This window comes from Odocoileus virginianus, chromosome 33 (genome assembly GCF_023699985.2).
Source record: "Odocoileus virginianus isolate 20LAN1187 ecotype Illinois chromosome 33, Ovbor_1.2, whole genome shotgun sequence".
NCBI classification, from domain to species: domain Eukaryota; kingdom Metazoa; phylum Chordata; class Mammalia; order Artiodactyla; family Cervidae; genus Odocoileus; species Odocoileus virginianus.
Window position 1 is genome coordinate 36,854,545 of NC_069706.1, and position 22,012 is coordinate 36,876,556.

The 22,012-nt window shown below is 45.3% G+C and overlaps 1 protein-coding gene across 5 annotated transcripts; it reads left to right on the forward strand.

Annotated features, from left to right (window-relative positions):
* Positions 1 to 12,688: 12,688 nt before the first annotated feature.
* On the forward strand, positions 12,689 to 21,335 carry ZDHHC4 (zinc finger DHHC-type palmitoyltransferase 4). Of its 5 annotated transcripts, none has more exons than XM_070460452.1 (8): positions 12,689 to 12,783; positions 13,177 to 13,431; positions 13,992 to 14,115; positions 15,048 to 15,121; positions 16,168 to 16,346; positions 18,025 to 18,246; positions 19,261 to 19,505; positions 20,993 to 21,335. In XM_070460452.1, the coding sequence occupies exons 3-8, from the start codon at positions 13,999 to 14,001 to the stop codon at positions 21,281 to 21,283; spliced, it is 1,128 nt and encodes a 375-aa protein (XP_070316553.1). In that variant the 5' UTR covers positions 12,689 to 12,783; positions 13,177 to 13,431; positions 13,992 to 13,998; the 3' UTR covers positions 21,284 to 21,335. The 5 variants fall into 5 exon arrangements, with proteins under 5 accessions (XP_070316553.1, XP_070316550.1, XP_020760032.1 ...); XM_070460449.1 differs by having other exon boundaries at positions 13,177 to 13,405; XM_020904373.2 differs by having other exon boundaries at positions 13,177 to 13,405; positions 18,025 to 18,150.
* Positions 21,336 to 22,012: the final 677 nt, after the last annotated feature.

Here is a 22,012-nt window from a genome sequence, read left to right on the forward strand (position 1 = left end):
ATGCAAACTATCATGTATAGAATGGATAAACAACCACGTCCTACTGTATATAGCACAGGGAACTATATTCACTATCCTGTGATAAACCATAATGGAAAAGAATATGAAGAAGAATCTGTGTATGTATAACTGAACCCCTATGCTGAATAGCAGAAATTAACAACATTGTCAACTATGTGTCAATAAAATAAATTTTTAAAAAAGACCTGCAAATGAAGGTTTATAGCAGCACAATGCACAGAAGCCAAAAACTGGAAACAATCTAAATATCCATCTACTGGAGAATGGAGAGACAAGATTGTGGTCTGTCTATACAGTGGAATGGAATGCTACCCACCCCCGCATACTGCCCTCTTTGGAAGGATGTCCCTTCAAGGTGGAGAGTCATGCTCTACATAAATTATTTGGGGTTCTTCTGTATGGGAGACATACTTTTTCTCTCTTGGCTTATTCAATCACTTGTATCAGTATGGACTCATGGATATTTTCTTTTATACTTTGTTTTATAATCCAGTACTACATTATTTATTTTGTGGCTCAGATCGTATGTGTATTTCACAGTCTTATTCCTGGTACTACAACACGGGCCAGGCTCAGCCCACCCCTAGAATCAGCTGTTTCTCCCAGGAGCTCTGGTTTCTTTTCTCGGAGAATGATGTTAGAAACCAAGACCTGGATGTGCTCATTGCTACTGGGGTATCCTTGCTTCTGGGCCCTTTCAGCTGACAGAGCATCGCATGCGCCTTCTCATATAGTCTCCACTATTTCCCAGTTTAGTTAGGTCAGCGTCTCTCCCCCTCATCCCTTTCACTGAGATTATTCATACATTTGTAATACAGTTTGATTTTGGTGGGTCACATTCTGATTCATCTGGGATGCCCTAACTTACTAAATGAAAAAAAAAAATTTTTTTTTTTGTTACACCCTGCAGCATGCAGGATCTTAATTCCCTGACCAGGGATCTAACCCGTGCCCCCTGAATTGGGAGTGCCGAGTCTTAACCACTGGACCACCAGGGAAGTCCTCTAAATGCTTTTTAAAATTTGCATACATTAAAGTTCACTCTTTGGGCTATAACTTTCCATGGATTTTGACACACGCTTAATGTCACATGTCCACCATGAGGAGTTTCATTGCCCTAAAATATCCCTTGTGTGTCATCAATCTTTCTGCTCCCTCAGTCCTCGGGTAACCATTAATCTTTTTACTGTCTTTTTTTCAGATTGTCATATAAATGGAATCAAACAGCCTGGTTTTTCATTTAGTAATGTACATTTAAGATTCATCCATGCTTTTGTGTATTCATAGCTCATTCCTTTATATTTTTGTGCATTATTCCATTTTATGGAGGGACCACCATCCATTCACCTATGAAGGACACCTTGGTTGCTTCCAGGTGATTATTAATACATCTACTATAAACATTGACATATAGGTTTTCATACAGACATAAATCAGTTGGGTAAATATCTAGAAGTTGTACATAAATACATATATTTTCATGTGCTTTTTGCTACCTGTGTATCTTCTGTGGTGAGGTGTCTGTTCATTTGGTTAGTTTAAAAAAAACTGTAATTGTTGAATTTTAAGAGTTTTTTCACTGTGTATTTTGAACACAGGTCTTTTATCTGATATGTGATTTAAAATATTTTCTCCAGTGGGTAATTTGTATTTTTATTCTCTTAACAGTGTTATTCCCAGAGCAAAGTTTTAAAATGGAATAAAATCCAGTTTATTAAAATTTTGGGGTGGGGGGAATTATGCTTTTAGTGTTGTATCTAGAAACCCATCCCCAAACCCAAGGTTGTGTAGATTTTCTCCTAATTTTTTCTTCTAGAAAATTTTGGAAACATCCAGCCCAACCCGGGTTCCCTGTTAAGAGTATGTTGTGGGCCTTCCCTGGTGGTCCAGTGGTTAAGACTCTGCCTTGCAATGCAAAGGACACGGTTCGATCCCTGGTCTAGGAAGATCCCACATGTCTCAGAGAAACGACGCTGGTGGGCCACAGCTAAGGGACCCCAGCTCTGGAGCCCTTGAGCTGCAACTGCTGAGCCCACAGCCACAACTGCTGAAAGCCCGCATCCTAGAGCCTGAGCTTCGCGGCAAGAGAAGCCATGGCAATAAGAAGCCTGCAGAAGACAAGGAGAGTAGCCCCCGCTCGCCACACTAAAGAAGCCCGCGCACAGCAGCCGAGACCCAGCACAGCCAGTAAACAAGTACTTTTTAAAAGGGTATGTTGTAGTTGATCAGACTTCCCCTATAAGAAGAGGCTTTTATCAGATACGACTGCAAACACCACAAAATGAATCCAGTTGGTTATAGGCTGAATTTCGTCCCCTCAAGTTCCTATGTTGAATTCCTAACTCTTGTATCTCAAAATGTGTCTGTGTTTGCAGATAAGCCCTTAAAAGGGATGGTTAAGTTCAAATGAGGCTGTGAGAGTGGTCCCTAATCCAATCTAACTGGTGTCTCTACAGGAGGAGGACATTGGACACAGAGGACAACCAGGAACTCACATGCATGGACAATAGACCATGGAGAACACAGCGCCGAGGACAGAGGCTTTCAGAGCGCCGACACCTTGGCCTCAGACTTGCTAGCCTTCAAAAGTGTGTGAAAATCTCTATTGTTTACGCCACCCAGTCTATGGTATTTTTTATGGCAGCCCTAAGAAAATTACTCATTGCCGTACTAAAATTTCATCAGAATGCTTTAAGAGGTTCTTCATTCAGGATGTGTTAGGAGCTGCGTACTTGGCCTTGGCCAAGGAGAGCAAATGTGGGGAGGCAGCGATTGATTGGGAAGGCCCAGACATCAGCTTAAAACTGGCCGCTGTCTTCCTCTCTCCAGGCCAAGTCTATCCCGACACATCCGGGCACTCAGGACTGAGGAGACTGAGCCCAACTGGGCAATTAACACCTTGCAGTCACATCATGGACTCCTCCCCGAAGCCCTCTGAGTGTATCTGCATTGTGCGGCGCGACCCTGGGTAACAAACGCAGGGGAGCAGGTGACGGCCTGCTGGGGGATGGAGGTTGGTCCAGATGACTGTCCCTCCCCGTGACATGAGAGCCGAAGCGGACCAATGTCATAATGGAATTTTGAGGGTGCGCTTGATGACTAGCACGGGGTCATCAACTTGGCTAGTGCACTAATCAGGGTGATGCGTGCTGGCTGTGGTGCCAAACGACCTGCAGTTTCAGTGGCTTAACATAATAAAGTTTTATTTATTGCCTACATCATAGTTCAGAGTGGGTTGAGAGGATTTCCTGGGTTGGGGGTGGGGGCTACCTCCAGGAAAAGATGCTGGGTTCCAGATCCTTCTATCTTAACATCTTAAACATGTGGTCCCTTCTGTAAAAGCCATTACATCAATAGAAGGGGAAGAGACTGCCAGACGATTGTGCAGGAATGTTTTAAAGGCATGGTCTAGAAGCGACCTGCATTTCTTCTGCATGCTTTTCAAAGCCCAGGACAAACTTCAAAGGAGCCTGGGAGATGTTACTGTCCCCGTGCCCAGGCAGAGGAAGCCGTGGGGTGAGCAAAGGGCATTGTCCCTAACACAGACAAGGACACTCATTTTCCTACCCAGTTTGCAAATGTTGGGGTGCTGGAGAACATGGTGGGGTGGGGAGTCAGCCTCCAGAGGGTCGAGAATGCTGGCTGACACAGCTGTTTCAAAACAAGTTTAGAGGAGGAGAGTTGGCTTAGCGGCAAAACAGGGAAAAACCTGGGGGCTTACTTACCCGTGGGTCTGGGGTGAATTAAGGATGAGTCTTGTTGGGGTTGCTCTTCGGAGAGGAGTGTGGTGTGATGAGCAGATTTTGGGACTGTAAATCCCATGGCCATGTCATAGGAAGCATTAGCGGTACAACAGTGGAGAACAAAGTATCAGCCGTCACGTCCAGATGCAGGCAGGCTTGACTCTGCTCAGCCCCTGGCACAAGCCTTGGCCTGACATTGCGTGCAGAGCTGTGAGCCAAGTGCTGGCAGGAGTCTCTCCCAACGTCCCTGCTTCCACCAGAGAAGTGAGGTCAGCCCACTGGTGCACCTCGTCTTTCTCCCCTTGGTCTTGTTTCCCCTCTACTCACTTGAAAGTTATTTTACCTTCTTTTGTTCATCGAGGTAAACTACCTCCAGCCCTGCCAGGAATAAGACCACACCCATCCTTAAAGAAACGTGATACAGATTTGGAGAAGCCGCCCTTCCCATCCCTTATACCTGCTGCTCTTTCCCTAATAGTCAAGGTAGCTTTAGGAACTTGGGGTGTGTGTGAGGGGGTCGGCAGTGGGAGATTGAGCCTTAAAAGAGCCTTTCTGGTCTTCCGGCCTGCTAAGTAGATTTTAGTGCATCTGTTGAAAAGACTAAGGTCTGAAATACAAACTATTCGTGTCTCTCTGTGTGTGTGTGTGTGCGCCAAGTTGGGGATTCAGGAATTGAAAAAAAATTGCAAAAGCTTATGGTTTAAACCATACATCATAGAGTGGGACTGTCTGAACTGGGACCATGAGCCTCTTTCACACCCCAAAGAAGTAAGAGTTTGAGCAGCAGGTGAGGAGGGAGGCTCAGGAGGAGCAGACTCATCCCCCCCAACTCAGAACCTGGGCCACAGGAGCCAAGCTCAGTCCAGTTATGGCGAAACACAGGAGGCTGCCTTTGGCACCTTGGACCCTGGGCCAGCTTGAACTGCTCTCAGCGGCACACACACCTCTCTGCATGCCCGTCACTGCTCCTGGGAGCACCATCAGAGTGGGACGGTCAGGGGGCTGCACAACCTCACTGTGTCGGGTGTGACAAACAACAAACTGTGTCTCCCAGGGGCCTCTCCCCTGGGCCCCCGGCTTCGGGCGAGTGCTCAGAACCACATCAAAATGCCAGGCTCTGGGTGCCCCTCCTTCAGACTGCAGAGCTGGCAAACTGCTAATCCTGCAGGTTCTGGAGCTCCGTCCGCAGCAAGAGGAGTTGCGTGGTGGCTCGGGGACCAGAGGAGCCCACGGAGCCCGGTGCCAGGACAAGGGGCACCTTGCTTCCCAGACGCCCATTCCAGACCCCTCCCACCCGCCTACTGGAGACACGAGGTAACCTTTCCGCCTGCCTGTTGGCTTCCGTGGCGGCCCTCTGGGTTGACCATCCTAACGAGGCTGTCTTTCCTGGCCCCTCTTTCCTGCTGCCCCCGTGATGCTGGAGAGCCTCTGCCTCTTCTCTGTTTACGCCCTCTTGCTCTTCCTAAGGAATCGCATCTGTCCTGGGCGACCTTGCAGGGCTGTAAGGCTGCAGCTTTGTGGCTAGAATTTCTTCCCTCTTCCTTTGAATACACGTTTTCTTGAACTTACACCAGGAGACGGCTTGCCAGGAAGGAATTTTATTAATAGATTTGCCTTTGAGTCTGGGAGATGAAGGGCGTCCACTGTGAGCTCCTGCTACGCTTCAGGCATCTCCTGTTCTCACAGCGGCAACTTCATTCATCCTGGGCTCACTTTTTTAAACTTTTAATTTCATTTTGAAGTATAGTTGATTAACAATGTTGGGTTGGTTTTAGGTGTACAGTGAAGTCATTCAGTTATACATGTATCTATCCTTTTTCAAATGCTTCATCCTGGGCTCATTCTTAATTGGTGGGACATTTTTTTAACATATTGCTCTTTTCATTCCAGATATGACACCTTATTAGGTACCCATGTATTGAGTGTCTACCCAGCACCCATGTCCCTTTCTAGTACTTTCTAGTATTATCCAGGTCTCCATCTGGAGTCTTCCTCTCCCCTGAGCAGCCCCTATGATTTGGGAGAAATTGATCCTCCCTGCAGCCTCAGGGGTGGGGGCGGGGGGCGCTTGTTCAGCTCACTAAAAGGCAAAGTTCATTTTCCCAGCCTCCAAACTGGGTGCAGGAGTTAGCCTCTGCCTCAAGCCAACCAGGGTGAATCTTAGTACTCCCTATTTGGGATCCTGGGTAAACCTCCCTACTCTCCCCCTCATTGGAAGTGTATGTGGAAGTGTGAATACCTAGAGGTAGCTGGCAGCCATCCCAGGAGGAAGGCTGGTTTGAGGATGAAGCTGATACTCAGCTGACGGAGTGAAGGACAGAAAGGACCTCTGTCCTTGATGCTGCCACTGAGCTGCTGCTTCAAACCATTCCTGAAGCCTGCCCTGTCTTTGGACATTCCAGTGGCAGAGGCCAAGTCTCCTTTGCTTGCTGAACTCCTTTCAGTTGGGCTTACTATTACTTGCAACACAAGGAACTCTGATACCCCAACACTTTTCAGAGATCAGAAATACTTCCCACTTTGTTCTCCTGTATTGATTACATTCACCAACCTTGAGGACTGTGTCTATATGAGTGGCCAATGCTGACTGAATGTCCTTCAAGCGCATTATCTCATTTAACCCTTACAACAACCTTTGCAGTCTCTTATCCTTACTTGAACTGATGAAGAAACAGGCTCAGAGAGGTTAAATAAAAACTACACAGCTAGAAGAGATTGGAACCCAAGAAGCCAGATTCCTGAGCTCATCTTCTTCTTTTTTAAAAAAATATTTATTTATTTGGTTGCCCCAGGTCTTAGTTGCAGTATGTGGCACCTTTAGCTGTAGCATGTGAATTCTTAGTTGCGGCATGGAGGATCCCCGACCAGGGATCCAACCTAGGCCCCCTGCATTGGCAGGGGAATTGTTAACCACTGGGCCACCAGGGACATCTGATAACTTTTAGGTATATGTATACATACACTCTCATTTGAGAGGTACCACAGCTGGTGGTGAACTGCAGGATTGGTAACCAGAGTAACAGAGCATTTGGGGTGAGGAGAGCTGAAGAGGGCACCAGCTCAAGACCATTCAGAAACAATCAGGAATGGAGGTTCTGCCCTGACAACCCCTGTGACCTTGGAGCTGAACTCACTTAGCTTAAGGGGCAGCAATCAAGGCAGCCAAGGCCAACTGGAAACTGTAAGCTAGCCAAACCTGCGTTATCTTCCGGCTGGTTAATGGTGACAAGGTACGGCCCAACCTACTGGGCAGAAGAATTTTTGTTTTGGTTGCTATCCAGGATATAGATTTTCCTTCAGATAGAATTCATCCTTATTCTTTCATTTGTTCAACACATTTTTATTTGAGAATCTATTTATGAACAAGGCAGGGCTTCCCAGGTGGCACTAGTGGCAAAGAATCCACCTGCCAATGCAGGAAACACAAGGGATGTGGGCTCAGTCCCTGGGTTGGGAAGATCTCCCAGAGGAGGAAATGACAGCCCACTCCAGTATTCTTGCCTGAAAAATCCCATGGACAGAGAAGCCTGGTGGGCAGAGTTCAGACATGACTGAGTGCACAGACACACATGTGAACGAGGCACTAAGATAGTTGCTACTGATACAATAGTAAGCAAATACAGAACCAATGCTTGCCCTCCAGCAAAAATACTATCATTATGTTCTTTTAAATTCTTTCCTTTATTTTTCCATTGTAGAATTCTTCCTGATCAATAAATCACTGTTTGCAAACAAGGACCATGTGCTATATTCGCCTTTGCAAGGCAAATATGAAGTCCTGTACATCATTTCCAACTGCTGCTTCAGTCATTCCCTTGGGGATAAGAGATGGTGGTATACAAGGTGGTTGAGTCTGTCAACCGATCTTGTAGCAGGTAAAAAGTGACACCACAGGTCCAGTTTCAGGGGCTGACAGGAGGGCTTCGGAATGCTCCAAGAGGGACTCTCTGCTACAGGCTTTACAGGTGATATACTCCTTCCTATCCACTTGAATTAAACTTTTGGTTTCAGGCAGCGTTTTCATATGCTATTTATAAACTCGTGTCAAGGTTCATGCTCGGAGATTTTGAAGAAGAGAAGGGAAAAAATAAAATACCATCACTGAGTAAAAAACTGATCACTGAGATATATGTTCTGAGAAAATAATTCAACTGAAAAAAAAGCCTATGCATATGAATATTTGTAAATCTCTATAATACTAAAAAGTATGAAATGGTACAAATGTCCAATGATAAGGTTAGATTAAGTTCACTATGTCATATCCTTGAATAAAAATTAAAACTATCTAGGTAGAGGAAAAGCATAAAGAATCAACCTGCCAATGGAGGATATGCAAGAGACCTGGGTTCAATCCTTGGGTTGGGAAGATCCCCTGGAGGAGGGCATGGCAATTCTCTCCAGTATTTTTGCCTGGAGAATCCCATGGACAGAGGAGCCTGGTGGGCTATAGTTCATGGGGTTGAAAAGAGCCAGACACAACTGAAGTGATTTAGCATGCACTCATGCAAGGGAAACATTAAACAGGAATCCTAGCTTCATTCTAATTGGTTTTGAAAAAACCAATTACTGTAATTATCAATTACTGTGATAAGGAAGATAGGATTATCCTCATTGGATGAGATCAATAAAGACCCACTCCTATTCTCCAAAGAAGACACACAGATGGCAAAGAGGTGCATGAAAAGATGCTCAACATCACTAATTACTAGAGAAATGCAAATCAAAACTACAATGAGATATCACCTCACCCCAGTCAGAATGGCCACCACTAAAAAGTCTACAAACAATAAATGCTGGAGCGAGTGTGGAGAAAAAGGAACCCTCTTACACTGTGGGTGAGAATGTAAATTGGTGCTGCCATGATGGGGAACAGTATGGAGGTTCCACAAAAAACTAAAAATAGAGCTACCACGTGATCCAGAAATTCCACTCCTGGGCATATATCCAGAGAAAACTACAGTTTGAAAGGATACATGCAACCCAATGTTCATTGTGGCACTGTTTACAACAGAAAAGACACAGAAACAACCTAAATGTCTACTGATGTTCAGCATCGCTAGAAACCAGCCAGTTGTAATTAAGACAGCCCAGCACAGCAATCAAGCACACTAATTCTTTAGCCCAATGGCCTGGGTTTGAATCATGGCTCTCATATCTTTTAACTCTATGGCCTGACAGGAAATCGTTTAACTTCTCTAGGCTTCCATTTCCTCATCTATAAAAGTAGTATAATAATAATAATAATACTTAATTCATTGTAAGTATGAGAGCTTGTGCCTTGGAAGAAAAGCTATGACCAACCTAGGCAGCATATTACAAAGCAGAGACGTTTTTTCAGTAGTCATGTATGGATGTGAGAATTGGACTATAAAGAAAGCTGAGCGCTGAAGAATTGATGCTTTTGAACTGTGGTGTTGGAGAAGACTCTTGAGAGTCCCTTGGACTGCAAGGAGATCTAACCAGTCCATCCTAAAGGAACTCAGCCTGAATATTCATTGGAAGGACTGATGCTGAGGCTGAAACTCCAATACTTTGGCCATCTGATGCAAAGAACTGACTCACTGGAAAAGACCCTGATGCTGGGAAAGATTGAAGGCAGGAGGAGAAGGGGATGACAGAGGATGAGATGGCTGGATGGTATCATGGACTCGATGGACATGAGTTTGAGCAAGCTCCGGGAGTTGGTGAAGGATTCCTGGGGTGATGGGACTCCTGAACTTCCACAGGAAAACCAGGCATGCTGCAGTCCATGGGGGTTGCAGTCGGGACACTACTGAGCAACTGAATTGAACTATCTCATAGAGTTACTATAAAAATTAAATGATAAATATTAAAAAACTTTAAACTACCTAGAACAGTACCTGGAACATAGTAAACGCTACGTAAGTGTGTGGTGAACAAATAAATAAAATGCCATTTAACTCATCAGAATGTATATATTAAAGGAGCTAATCTGGGAATTCCCTGGTGGTCCACTGCTATGGCCTGGGTTAAGGGTTCAATTCCTGGTCGGAGAACGAAGATTCTACAAGCACTGTGGCGTGGCCAAACCAACAAACAAAAAGGACCTGATCTCTCAAATGCTTGCAAGGGTTTGGAGAAACAGGCTCTTTCAGACATTTGAAGTGGAAGAGCAATTTAATACAATTTATTAAAACTAAAAATGCATAGGGTTGCAAAGAGTCAGACACAACTTAGTAACTAAACAACAATGACAACAACGACAACAATGCCTATATATTCTGGGGCCCAGAAATTCTACTTCCTGTAGCTGTCCTAGAAAAATATACCTACTTGTGGGTAATGAACTTAATGAAGGTATTTTCACTGCAACACAGTTTGCAATAGCAAAACCTGAAATTGACTTAAATGTTTAATAATAGGACTGTTACATTTAAGGTTGCCAATTGGCACCCCTTAGGCTCAATTTGTCCTGCAGGTATGTTGTGCTTAGCCTGAATACTGTTTCATAATCTTGAATTGGTTGCCAATATTAAAAAATTAGATTTATGTCATAAAGATCCGTGTTTTCAAATATTCTTAAAACACTGGCATTCAAGTTACAATCCTTCGGTCTGTGTAAATAGCTACTTTTGCTTAGAACAAAACACACCTGCTCCATTTTGTCACCTTATTGAATTGTTACTTGCATATCCCCTGTAGGCACTAGAGTTTGAGAGTTTGGCAGATGAGTTATGGCTCCGCCAAATAATGAATTGTACATGTGAGGTAAATACAACATAGCAGATGATTATGTAGTGGTGTGAAGGATCACCAGGACATACTCTGGGTTAAAAAAAAAAGAGCAAGCAAGAGGTAGAACCATTATGTATACGATAATGCTATTTTGGTAAACAAAAAACTATGTATTTGTATGTATACACTACAATGTAAACTATGAAGTTCAGGGATTTTTCCACTTTATTGTTATGTTCCTAGTGCCTAAAACAGTCCCTGGCATATATTGGGTTCTTAATACATATTTTAAAAATTTTATTTTGGCTGCACTGGGTCTTTGTTGCAGCACACAGGGTTTCTCCAGTTCCTGTGCACGGGCCTTCTCTTATTGCAAATGGAGTACAGGCTCCGTTGACCCACAGCAAGTTGGATCTTAGTTCCCCTACCAGGGACCGAACCTGCATCCTCTGCGCTGGAAGGTGGATTCTCAACCGCTGGGACCATCAGGGATGCCCCTCAACTTGTTGTTGTTGTTTAGTTGCTAAGTCATGTCTGACTCTTTTTGAGACCTGCCAGGACTGTAGCCTGCCAGGCTCCTCCCTCCATGGGATTTCCCAGGCAAGAATACTAGAGTGGGTTGCCATTTCCTTCTCCAGGGTATCTTCCCAACCCAGGAATAGAACTCACGTCTCTAGTATCCTGCTTGGCAGTCAGATTCTTCACCACTGAACCACCTGGGCTTCCCAGTCCCTCAATACATTATGTTTAATAAGTACATAGAAGAAGGTGTCAGAGGATGAGACGGCTGGATGGTATCACTGATGCAATGCACATGAACTTGGACAATCTTCAGGAGATGGTGAGGGACAGAGAGGCCTGGCATGCTGCAGTCTATGGGGTTGTGAAAAGTCGGACATGACTGGGCGACTGAACAACAATGTATAAATGTATAAAGAGTTGTGAAAGATACACACTAAATAAGTGATTAATTCTGTCAAACTACTGAGATTTGGGAGGGGTGGTGGTCAAGGGAGGTTTTCGCTCTGTATAGTTTGACTCTTTTACAAGGAGAACACAATATAGTATTACTTGCATCAGTTTAAAAAAATGAAAGAAAAGCAGTCCAGCACAAAATACCCTAGTAATCAAACCAAGATTTAAATTGAGGCCCAACTAAAACCATCTAAAGAAAAATGAATGGGATTAAAAATAAAACTCTGCACTTATGAGTGAAGAAAGCTAATCAAAATACTTAACTACCAGCTCAGAATTAACCAGCAGGGTGATGAGTCCGCTGAAAACACCGATGAAATCCAGCCACTCCGCATACTTGATGAGGCTCCATCCATAACCACAGTCCTCCTTGGTGCTATCATATTTTCTGATTTTTGGGTTTTGTTTCTCGATTCTCTGTCCTCAAGTTCATGAATGCCTTTCACATAATGTATCAGAAAATGACCAGCTTGGGAAGTTTTTTAAAAAGGAAAAAAAAAAAAGAAGAAGAAGAATTAATAAACTGGGGGTAGGTAGCAAAGACAGGCAAAGAGAAGCGCTTTAATGTCAGTGTTTGGAGATCACAGACATTTCCCCTCAAAGGGAGGATAGGCCTGCCTCATGTTTTCAGAGGCATCGAGAATAGACCGGTCTCAGCGGATTCTGAGGAGTCAGGGCAAAGGAACACCCCACGGGGGCCTTCTCAATGCTATGTTTGGAAGCAGCTTTTCTCTCTCCAGGTTCAACTATCATTAAACAACCTTCCTTCTTATCCTCCACGTTTGGAGTCAAACAATCCTGTACCACCCAGGGGCAGGATGTTCAGAGCTGTTCCGAGACATCAGGAGCAAAGCCACTGGAAAGGTTGAGACGGGTCCAAACGGTGCGACCGGCAGAAAGCAAAGCAAACTCTGTTCATCACGAAGACACAGTGTACGAGCGCCAAGGTGAGCCTGTCCTGGGCCGCCCGGGCCCCTGCACGGCTGGGAGCCCGGCCCTGACTGGGCTCTACTCAGGTCGGCGGGCGGCTAGGTCTGCTTCACAACACCGGCGTCCTCACCCGCACCAGGCCTGGGACAGTCTTTTGTAAGATTTTTGGCAACGGCTCTCCAAAGCTGAACCTGCGGCCGTCGGTCTGAAAGTGCCCAATCAGGAAACTAGAGACACCTCAGAGAAAGCAGACCACCACAGACCGCCCCGCCCCAGCAGCCTCCCGCAAGCACTTCCGCCGGAAGTCGAGCGGGCCAACAACAGCGTCTCATGTTGACGTCACGTGTCCGCCGGAAGTCTGGGGACGCGCCCTCGAGGCGCCGGCCAGGGCGCTGCTGGTTGTTGGCAGATCTGGGCGGTAAGTCAGCCTCCGCTGGGGTGTTAGGTACCCGGGCTGGCGCAGAGCCGTACGTCTCCCTGTCTGACCAGTCCTTTCCCGTTGTGTGTGGGGTTGCCCGGCGCCCAGACACCCTCCGTGTCCCCTCCGATCTTTCTAACCCCGCCCCCCAGCCCTGCTTCGGCTCTGGGGGAAATGGCCGGAGCCGCTGGGATCTTCGGACGGAGTGTAGCCTCGGGCTTGCCCTTCTGTTGGGTCCCCAGCTGGACTCCTTAAGTATAGGGATAAACACCGAGATCCAAGTCTCTTGGGTTATTTCTTCCCGATTAGCTTTTTTGCCCTTTCGAAATCTTAAAATGCCCATTCACCCTGCAGGGGCACAACATCCTCTGACTTTCACCTTCTTTCCCACAGTAGAGTCTGCCCCCGACTCCTGGTCTGTCACGTCGTGTGTATTGAATTGCTGTCTCTGCAGCCAGATCCAGCCTCCTAGGGGAACCATGTCTCCTGTAACTTTCGGTGCCACTCGTTGCGCCAGGCACTCGCCGCTGCGCAAGAGGAGATGCCGTTTGAGTTCTCCGTGAATGTTCGGAGGAGAAATGCCAGAGCTGCCGGCTGAAGGCTATCCAGACAAAAGAAATATGTAGGCTGGGGACCCCGAATCACCTCGTGAGAATTACTGCTCTTTGTTTCTTCTGCCCTATCTCGTGGAGAGTTTCCAGTTTGGTTATCTCAGTTGGAAGTTCTGCCCAGAATCATATCTGCCAAGGCCCAGAGTAACCGTTTGCAGTTTCTTAATACAGTCCTGTGTGTTGACTCTGGTCCCCCAGGGGGGTCCCTGGCCTGGCCTGGAGGGTTGCTTCATGAGACACCATTACTGATCCTGGCCCCTGACCTCCTCTGCTGGACCCTCTTTCCAATAGTATTGTCAGCAGATTCTCTTGGGTACATTTCATATCAGTGTGCTATCTGAAGGAAGACCGATGCTTTCTGCATATTCTTTCCCACTGATTTGGGGATTTGCAGGCAGGAAATGCCACAAGGCAGACCACAGTGGTTTGATTAGGAAACTCTTGAAGGGTGCCCAGGTGAGCAGCTCCACTGAGAGATAGTTCGTGCTTGAAAACTGGAGAATTCTGTTTGAGGAGCCGCTTAGGGAATCAGTGTCTGAGAATATGCGTTGGAATATATCCCTCAGTAGTGGTCACACTCTTTCTGTTCTTTCGTAGCCCCAGGATGGACTTTCTGGTTCTCTTCTTACTCTACCTGGCGTTGGTGCTGCTTGGTTTTGTGATGATCTGCGTAGGCTCGAAAACCCATTACTTGCAAGGCCTGACCAGCAGAGGGGCACAGGTAACAGTGATGCTTGGAGAACACGTGAACACCGCCAGTCTAAAAGGCTTGGGCTTCTCAGGTGGCGCTAGTGGTAAAGAATCTGCCTAACAATGCAGGGAACAAAAGAGACGCAGGTTCGATCCCTGGGTCGGGAAGATTCCTTGGAGGAGGGCATGGCAACCCACTCCAGTATTCTTGCTTGGGAAATCCCATGGACAGAGGAGCCTGATGGGCTGCAGTTCATGTGGTCACAAAGAGTTGGACACGACTGAGCGCACATGCACACACACCAAAGGCTCACCAATTTTCCATCAGAAGAAAAAAGTGATGCCATTTTTATTCATTCGTTCACTTGTTCTTTCATTTATGGCAGTTGTGGTATATTCCAAAGCTAGCATTCTCAAGACTGGCTGTTTTTCTCTGGATTTGATGCCTGTAATTGGGCATGGATGTGAGAAATGTGTGTCTGGAGGGCCCTGATGGGTGAAACTGGGGGTTGTGTGAACAGAAAGCTGAACATCAGGCTGCCCACACTGCTCCAGGGATCAGAATGAGCAGAATTGGGGTGAAACGCCTTGGGAGGGAGTTGGCTGGGAGGGACCTGGGGTAGTGCCCAGTGGAGTCTGGGACTTAGGATTGAACGCAGGGCAGGGAAAGGTTTTGTTAGCAGTTCACATGAAAATCCAGCCCCTCTGCTCACCTCCCTTTGCCTGAAGACCCCCAGTTGGTGCCTTGTGTTTGGTCAGGGTGGAAACGGAGGAGCGGGCATCAAAGGAAGGCCTGCTGCAGGCGGCCCTCCTCTGTCCTCGCTTTAATCGGTTCTCTGCTCATAAGCAGAAACACACCTTAATATTACCAACACTGCTGGCTGAAAGTGAAGCATCTGATTTGTTTAAGAGTTGGGGGCGGGTAATGAGAAATGAAACTGAACCTTTCTCTTTTGTTTTTAGATATTTTCATATATAATTCCAGAATGTCTTCAGAGAGTCATGCTAAGAGTGCTTCATTACCTCTTCCATACAAGGTATTTCTATTTCAGAGTTTTAAGTATCAGTAGTATCTTCTTTCCTGTTTAGCCTATTAGCTGTTGCTATCCTCTGGCTTCAGGAGGTTCCTTGTTTGTTTCCAGTGTGTTAAGGGGCACGATGCTGGAGGGATCAAGAGTCCTGGGTTCAGACCCTCTACTCATGGATAATCTGCCTTATATCTTTGGGGTTTCAACATACCTAATTTTAAATAGAAATATTTAAAGAATGATAAAATGCTGACATGCATTTCTATAAAAAGAAATGTATCTAATACTGAGACCTCAATTCCCAACAAAGATGATGATGATAATTGATAACATTTATTGAATACTTACTGTGTGGGAGGCAGTAGGTGAAAGGTTTTACGTGATTACTATTATCTCAAGCCCAAAAGAAGTGGTGTCCCTTGGTTCACTTTCCATAGCATCAGTTCGGTTCAGTCGCTCAGTTGTGTCCGACTCCTTGCGACCCCATGGACTGCAGCACACCAGGCTTCCCTGTCTGTCACCAACTCCCGGAGCTTGCTCAAACTCATGTCCATTGAGTCGGTGATGCCATCCAACCATCTCATCCTCTGTCGTCCCCTTCTCCTCCTGCCTTCAGTCTTTCCCAGCAGCAGGATCTTTTCCAATGAACCAGTTCTTTGCATCAGGTGGCCAAAGTATTGGGGTTTTAGCTTCAGCAGCAGTCCTTCCAGTGAATATTCAGGACTGATTTCCTTTAGGATGGACTGGTTGGATCTCCTTGCAGTCCAAGGGCCTCTCAAGAGTCTTCTCCAACACCACAGTTCAAAAGCATCAATTCTTTGGCGCTCAGCTTTCTTTATAGTCCAACTCTCACATCCATACATGACTACTGAAAAAAACCATAGCTTTGACTAGATGGACCTTTGTTGGCAAAGAAATGTCTCTGCTTCTTAATATGCTGTCTAGGTTGGTCATAGCTTTTCTTCCAAGGAGTAAGCATCTTTTAATTCCATAGCATGGCACAAGTTTTTCACAGAGAAGCCCCTGTGAACAAGTCGTCTACCTATTTCTTTCAGAAACAACACCTTCGTTATCCTGCATCTCATCTTGCAAGGGATGGTTTATACCGAATACACCTGGGAAATATTTGGCCTCTGTCAACAGCTGGAGTTCTCTTTATATTACCTTTTCCTGCCTTATCTGCTGCTGATTGTAAACCTGGTTTTTTTCGCCCTAACTTGTGTAACCAACCCTGGTAAGTTGAGGCTCTTAGTATAGAAACCGGTCACAGCTCACTGTCAGACTTGTTGACAGTGTTACAGACAAGTAGTGGTCCCTCTGAGGGCTCTGCGGAAGATTTGATATGTAAGGTGTGCACGAACTTTCAGGTTTGTTTGTTTTACATTTTATTTCTTTCTTTATGGCAATGTGGAGTCTTCAGTGCTACTCGGGCTTTTCTCTGGTTATGGCGAGTGGGGACTCCACTTCATTGTGGTGCACGGGCTTCTCTTGTTGCTGAGCACAGGCTCTAGGGCCCATGGGCTTCAGTGGTTGCGATTCCTGGCCTCTAGAGCACAGGCTCAATAGTTCTGGTGCATGGGCTTCATTGCCTTTGAGGCATGTGGGAACTTCCCGGACCAGGGATCAAACCCATGTCTCCTGCGCTGGTAGGCGTTATTCTTTACTGAGTTACCAGAGAAGCCTGATCTTTCAGTGTTTTGTGTTTTCTAATTTTATCTTTTTCCTTCTTCATGCACACAGGTGTGCTTTATTTTCTTTTTTTTTAACTTTAAGTATTTTTTGCTTCTTTGCCTCACAGATTATTTAAAACTATTTAAAAATTGCCATACACTTTTATTTTTTGATACTTTCACTTAATTGTATTATGTACAGAGCTTTCAGTATATATGATACATTTTCTTTTAAAATGGTTAGTGATATTTGCATTATGCCCAGGTATGTGGTCAGTTTGTATAAATAATCCATGTGTTCTTCAAGAGTATTTATTGTCTAGCTCTTAGATACAGGCAACCGTATAAGTCCATTAGATCAAGATGTTAATTATGTTGAGGTCTTTTATATTCATACTATTTTTGATTGATTACTAAGAGAGTATGTGATCTCATTCTAATGGTAGGTTTGACGGATTTTTTTCCTTCACATATTTTGAAGCTGTTAAATATTTGTGTGTGTATAATAGTTATATATACTCAGGAGTATTCAAGTTTAGAATTAGTATTATCTCCTGATTCTTTTTTCTAAATATAATGAGCCTCTGTTCCTAGTAATGCACTGTTCTCAAGGCCTCTCTGTCTGATATTATTACACTGTTTTTTGCTGGATACTTGCTGGGTACTTTTCCCCATTTTTTTAGCCTCTATTTTTGAAAGACTAAATGTGCACTCATTAATGAATAGATAAATAAAATGAGATATACCTCTTCAGTGGGATGTTACTCAGCCATAACTAGGAATAAGTACTTATACATGCTGTAACATGGAGGAACCTTGAAAACATGCTCAATGAAAGAAGCCAGGTAAAAAAGACCACATATTGTATGATTCCATTTATAGAAAGTGTTCAAAAAAGGCAAATCCATAGAGACAGAAAGTAGATTGGAGGTTGCCAGGGGCTGTGGGACTAGAGAGAAATGAAGAGTGACTGCTGAAGGAGTTCTTGTTGGGGTGATGCAAATCTTCTAAAGCTGATTGTGATGGTAGTACAACTCTGTGACTATAAAAACCATTGAATGGTGCCCTATAAACAAGTCAGTTGGTTTTATGAACTATATCTCAATAAAGCTGTTAATTTAAAAAATAAATTATTTGGAATGCTAAACATAGCAATTTTAGTTGTATTTTGCCAGGACAGATTGCTTGAACACCCAGTTGACTGTATAGCTCAAAACTGACACTTGTCCTTCCTTTTTTCAGGTACCATAACAAAAGCAAACGAATTACTGTTCCTTCAAGTTTATGAATTTGATGAAGTGATGTTCCCAAAGAACGTGAGGTGCCCTACTTGTGATTTAAGGAAACCAGCGCGGTCCAAGCACTGCAGTAAGTCTGGCCCTGGCCCCTCCAGCTCCGCCCTCACCCAGCAGACAACATTCTCTGTCAGAGGATGTTACATACGTCTAGAAGCGGCCATTGCAGGTAGGGACCTGATCATGCTTTCTTTAAGATACCTGAGATGAAGCCTTGTGTTCTCGTGAGCAGCCTTCAGCTCTGGGTCCAACAGCCCGTCCTTTGCCTGGTGGCTGGGCTTGCTGCCCAAGAGATGCTTCTGTGGGATGTTGCGTTTGCTGACTTCAGTCCTGGCAGAGCCTATTCTCTTAGGGTGTGCCCGAGATCCTGGATCACTGCTGTCCAACAGAAGTGTCCTGTGAGCCGCGTAGGGGATTTTAAATTTTCCAGTAGCCGCATTGCAAAAGTAAACAAGAAATAGACAGAATTAGTATCATATGTTTCATTTAACCTAACATACCTAAAACACCATCTTAACGTGTAATCAATATAAAAAATAAAAATATCACTCATGGAGTGTTTATATTCTCTTTTCATACTAATTCCTTGAAATTCAGTGTGTTTTTTACATCACTGTTACATCTCAGTCAGTAAACACCAAATGTTTATTGGACATTCTTGATGTGTGTTTAGAGTTCATAAAATTTAGAGTTGGAAGAACTGATTCATGTACCCAAGCTCTTCTAGACATTTGCAATAGTTTCTCAGTGACTGAGTCAGTACCAGAACATCCTTGTCCTTTAATATCCACATCTACATTGACGTAAGGGTTCATCTTTATGCAAAAAAGTGATTTGACTTTGAAGTAGAAGCATCAGTTTTAAGATTACATCTAAATAAAGTCAGTTCAGTAAGTATTGTGTCACCTCAGTGTCACTCACATTGAACTCAAAGGAGCATTGCATAAATTGGAAAACAAGTGTGAATTTATCAACGTCAACAAAGTATTCCTTGAGGTTTTTCTTGTAGCCACGTTTCAAGGCCTCAGTCCCCACATGTGGCTACTGTATCGGCCAGTGTATTTACACGGCGGTTCTGAAGATGTGGTGGCGGCAGCTGCCATTTCCCCAGCCTTCAGTGCTCATGTCCGTGTGTCGTTACCAAGGATCAGTGCCGGCCTGTGGCTCCCCTGTTGCCCTGCAGGTGTGTGTGACCGGTGCGTGCACCGGTTTGACCATCACTGTGTGTGGGTGAACAACTGCATCGGGGCCTGGAACACCCGGCACTTCCTCGGCTACCTCTGGACGCTGACGGCCTCGGCCGCCACCATGGCCGTGGTGAGCGCCGTGTTCCTGGTCCGGCTGGTGGTGATGTCAGACGTGTACCTGCAGACTTACGTCGATGACCTTGGTCACTTGCAGGTTGTTGACACCGTCTTTCTTGTTCAGGTAACTACTGTTCAGGTGACTGCGTTGCGGGCTGTTTGCAGAACAGCCCCTTCAATCAAGGTGGTCTTCTGTCCATCACTACAGACCCTCTGTGGTACCCCTGATGCCCACATCCTCTTCCCCACATCCCTAATGCCTGGCTACCGCTCACCTGTCCTCTCTATCATTGTTACTGTGTGATTGTTACCTCCATGGAATCCTACGGTAGCATTTTGGGGTTGGTTTTCTCCACTCAGCACAGTTTCTTCGAGATCCATCTGGGTGGTTCTGTGCATCAGTAGTTCATTACTTCTTACTGCCATACCGTATTCCATGGTGTGGATGGGTCAGTTTGTTTAATTAGTTACCCTTTGAGGGACATTTGGGCAATTTCCAGTTTTGGACTATTACTGATGAGGCTGCTATGAACTTCCATTTATAAGCTGCTGTATGAAAATAGGTCTTCAGTGTCATTGTGGATTGTATGATAAGTCCATTTTAGGTTGTTTTTGTGTGTGTGTGTGAATTATGCCCTCTAATTATTTATCTATTTGATGCTGGGATAACACATTGTAACTATATGAGGTGACTGATGTGTTAACTAACCTTACTGTAACATTTCACCATATAATCATTATGTTGTATATTACATTGTACACCTTAAACTTTCACAATGTTATTTGTCAGTTATATCTCTATAAAGCTGGGAGTGAAAAGAAAATTTGAAATATCTTGGACAAAAATAAAATGTAAACTGGAAATTATTCCTCTCCCAACAATTTCACTCTCCAGAGGCAAACACCTTTATAGTTTGTTTGTTGTTTATTTCAGGCTTTTTTTCCCCATGTATCTGTTTTATATGGCCATACACCTTCACAGAGTTAGCTTTATTTTTACACAAATAGGTTTCCATGGTGACTTTTGCATCTTATCTTTCTCGTTGGGCAATATATTACCAGCATCTTTTCCAAATTAATGCACAGACATTGACCTCACTTCAGTGGCTCCTTATTGTTCCATAGTGTAACTATCCCAGAGTTTTATTCTACCTCCTGGATGGACATTTAACTGGTTTCTTTTGGGAAGAGGGGCTGATGCTCAGTGAATACCTTTGTATATGTATTGCTGTGGTCATACTGTTTTCAGAGAGAGACTGATCTCTTCTGTCTGCCTGGACTTTATGTTGATGCATGAACTAAGATCTGCATTTATTTTTGTTTATTTTCTGCACAGCCACCTGGCATAGCACCACTTCCCAAGTGTCCTTCCCCTTTTCCCTCAATGTACGTGCTCCGTTTATCCCGTGTGAAGTTCTTAGACACACCAGGCTTTCCTCCTGGGCTGCTTGTCCATGCCATTTGTGTTGCCGATTATCTCCAGTGGGTCAGAGATGGGGGAGCCGGGGAGGCAGCTCTGCCACGCGTGTGGACAAGACCCTGGCTGGTGGGGTGACCCTGACTTCCGTCACCGTGTGGCTGTCTAACACGCTGCTTCTCCTCTGCCCCCAGTACCTGTTCCTGACCTTCCCAAGGATCGTCTTCCTGGTGGGCTTCGTCGTGGTGCTGAGCTTCCTCCTGGGGGGCTACCTGTGCTTCTGTCTGTACCTGGCCGCCACCAACCAGACCACTAACGAGTGGTACAAAGGCGACCGGGCCTGGTGCCGGCAGTGTCCCGACGTGGCCAGGCCCCCAGCAGCGGAGCCCCGGGCCTACCGGAACATCCACTCCCGTGGGCTCTGGGGCAACCTTCGAGAGATCTTTCTACCTGCTACTGCGCGTTACGAGAGAAAGAAGAAATAGGGATGGGAAGAGTGTCACTGCCTTTTAAATATAGTATACATTTATTTATACATATGGATATGTTCTAAGCATTGGTTTATTTGTTTTTCTGGTTTCTGCTGTGTTTATGAGTTGGCTTTCAGTGGCTAAGGAGAGGAGGGAAATTAGTATTTGCTGGGTGTCTAATCCTTGCCAGGTACCCTGCTAATAAACCCTTTTATCCTCTGTTCACCCAGCTGGCTGAACAGAGCATCTCTGAAGTCCTGGTGCCAAGGGACTCAAAGGTGACTTCTCAGAGGTTCCTCTTGCCCTTGGTCTCCCGCTGGGCTCCTAGATGGGAGGGGCCTCATGACCGGGTCCACCGATGTGCAGGAGGGCCCCTGTGATTTGGAGTTGTCCCTGGATGCACCCTCTTTGATGTCCTTTCCATCTTTCCCAGGGAAGGACCTTGGCTTTTTTTTTTTACGTCCTGACCCACACCCAGTATCCTCACCTTGACCCACCTGCAGGCCAGGATGGGCCTTTTACAGGAAGCTTATCCCTGTTGGTCTCTTGCCTGCCCTCCACTGGCCTCTTGTGGCCAAACTCAAGTCATTTCTGCCCTATTTTTAAAACGCCAAACTAAGCCCCAGTTAATCCATGCAGAAAGATGAACGCAAGCAAACAAGAGATTCACAGAAAGTGCTGAGGGCTTTTAGGTTGTCAGATCTTGGTCGTCAGGCGCAGGATAACGGTTCCCTGTGTCCCTCC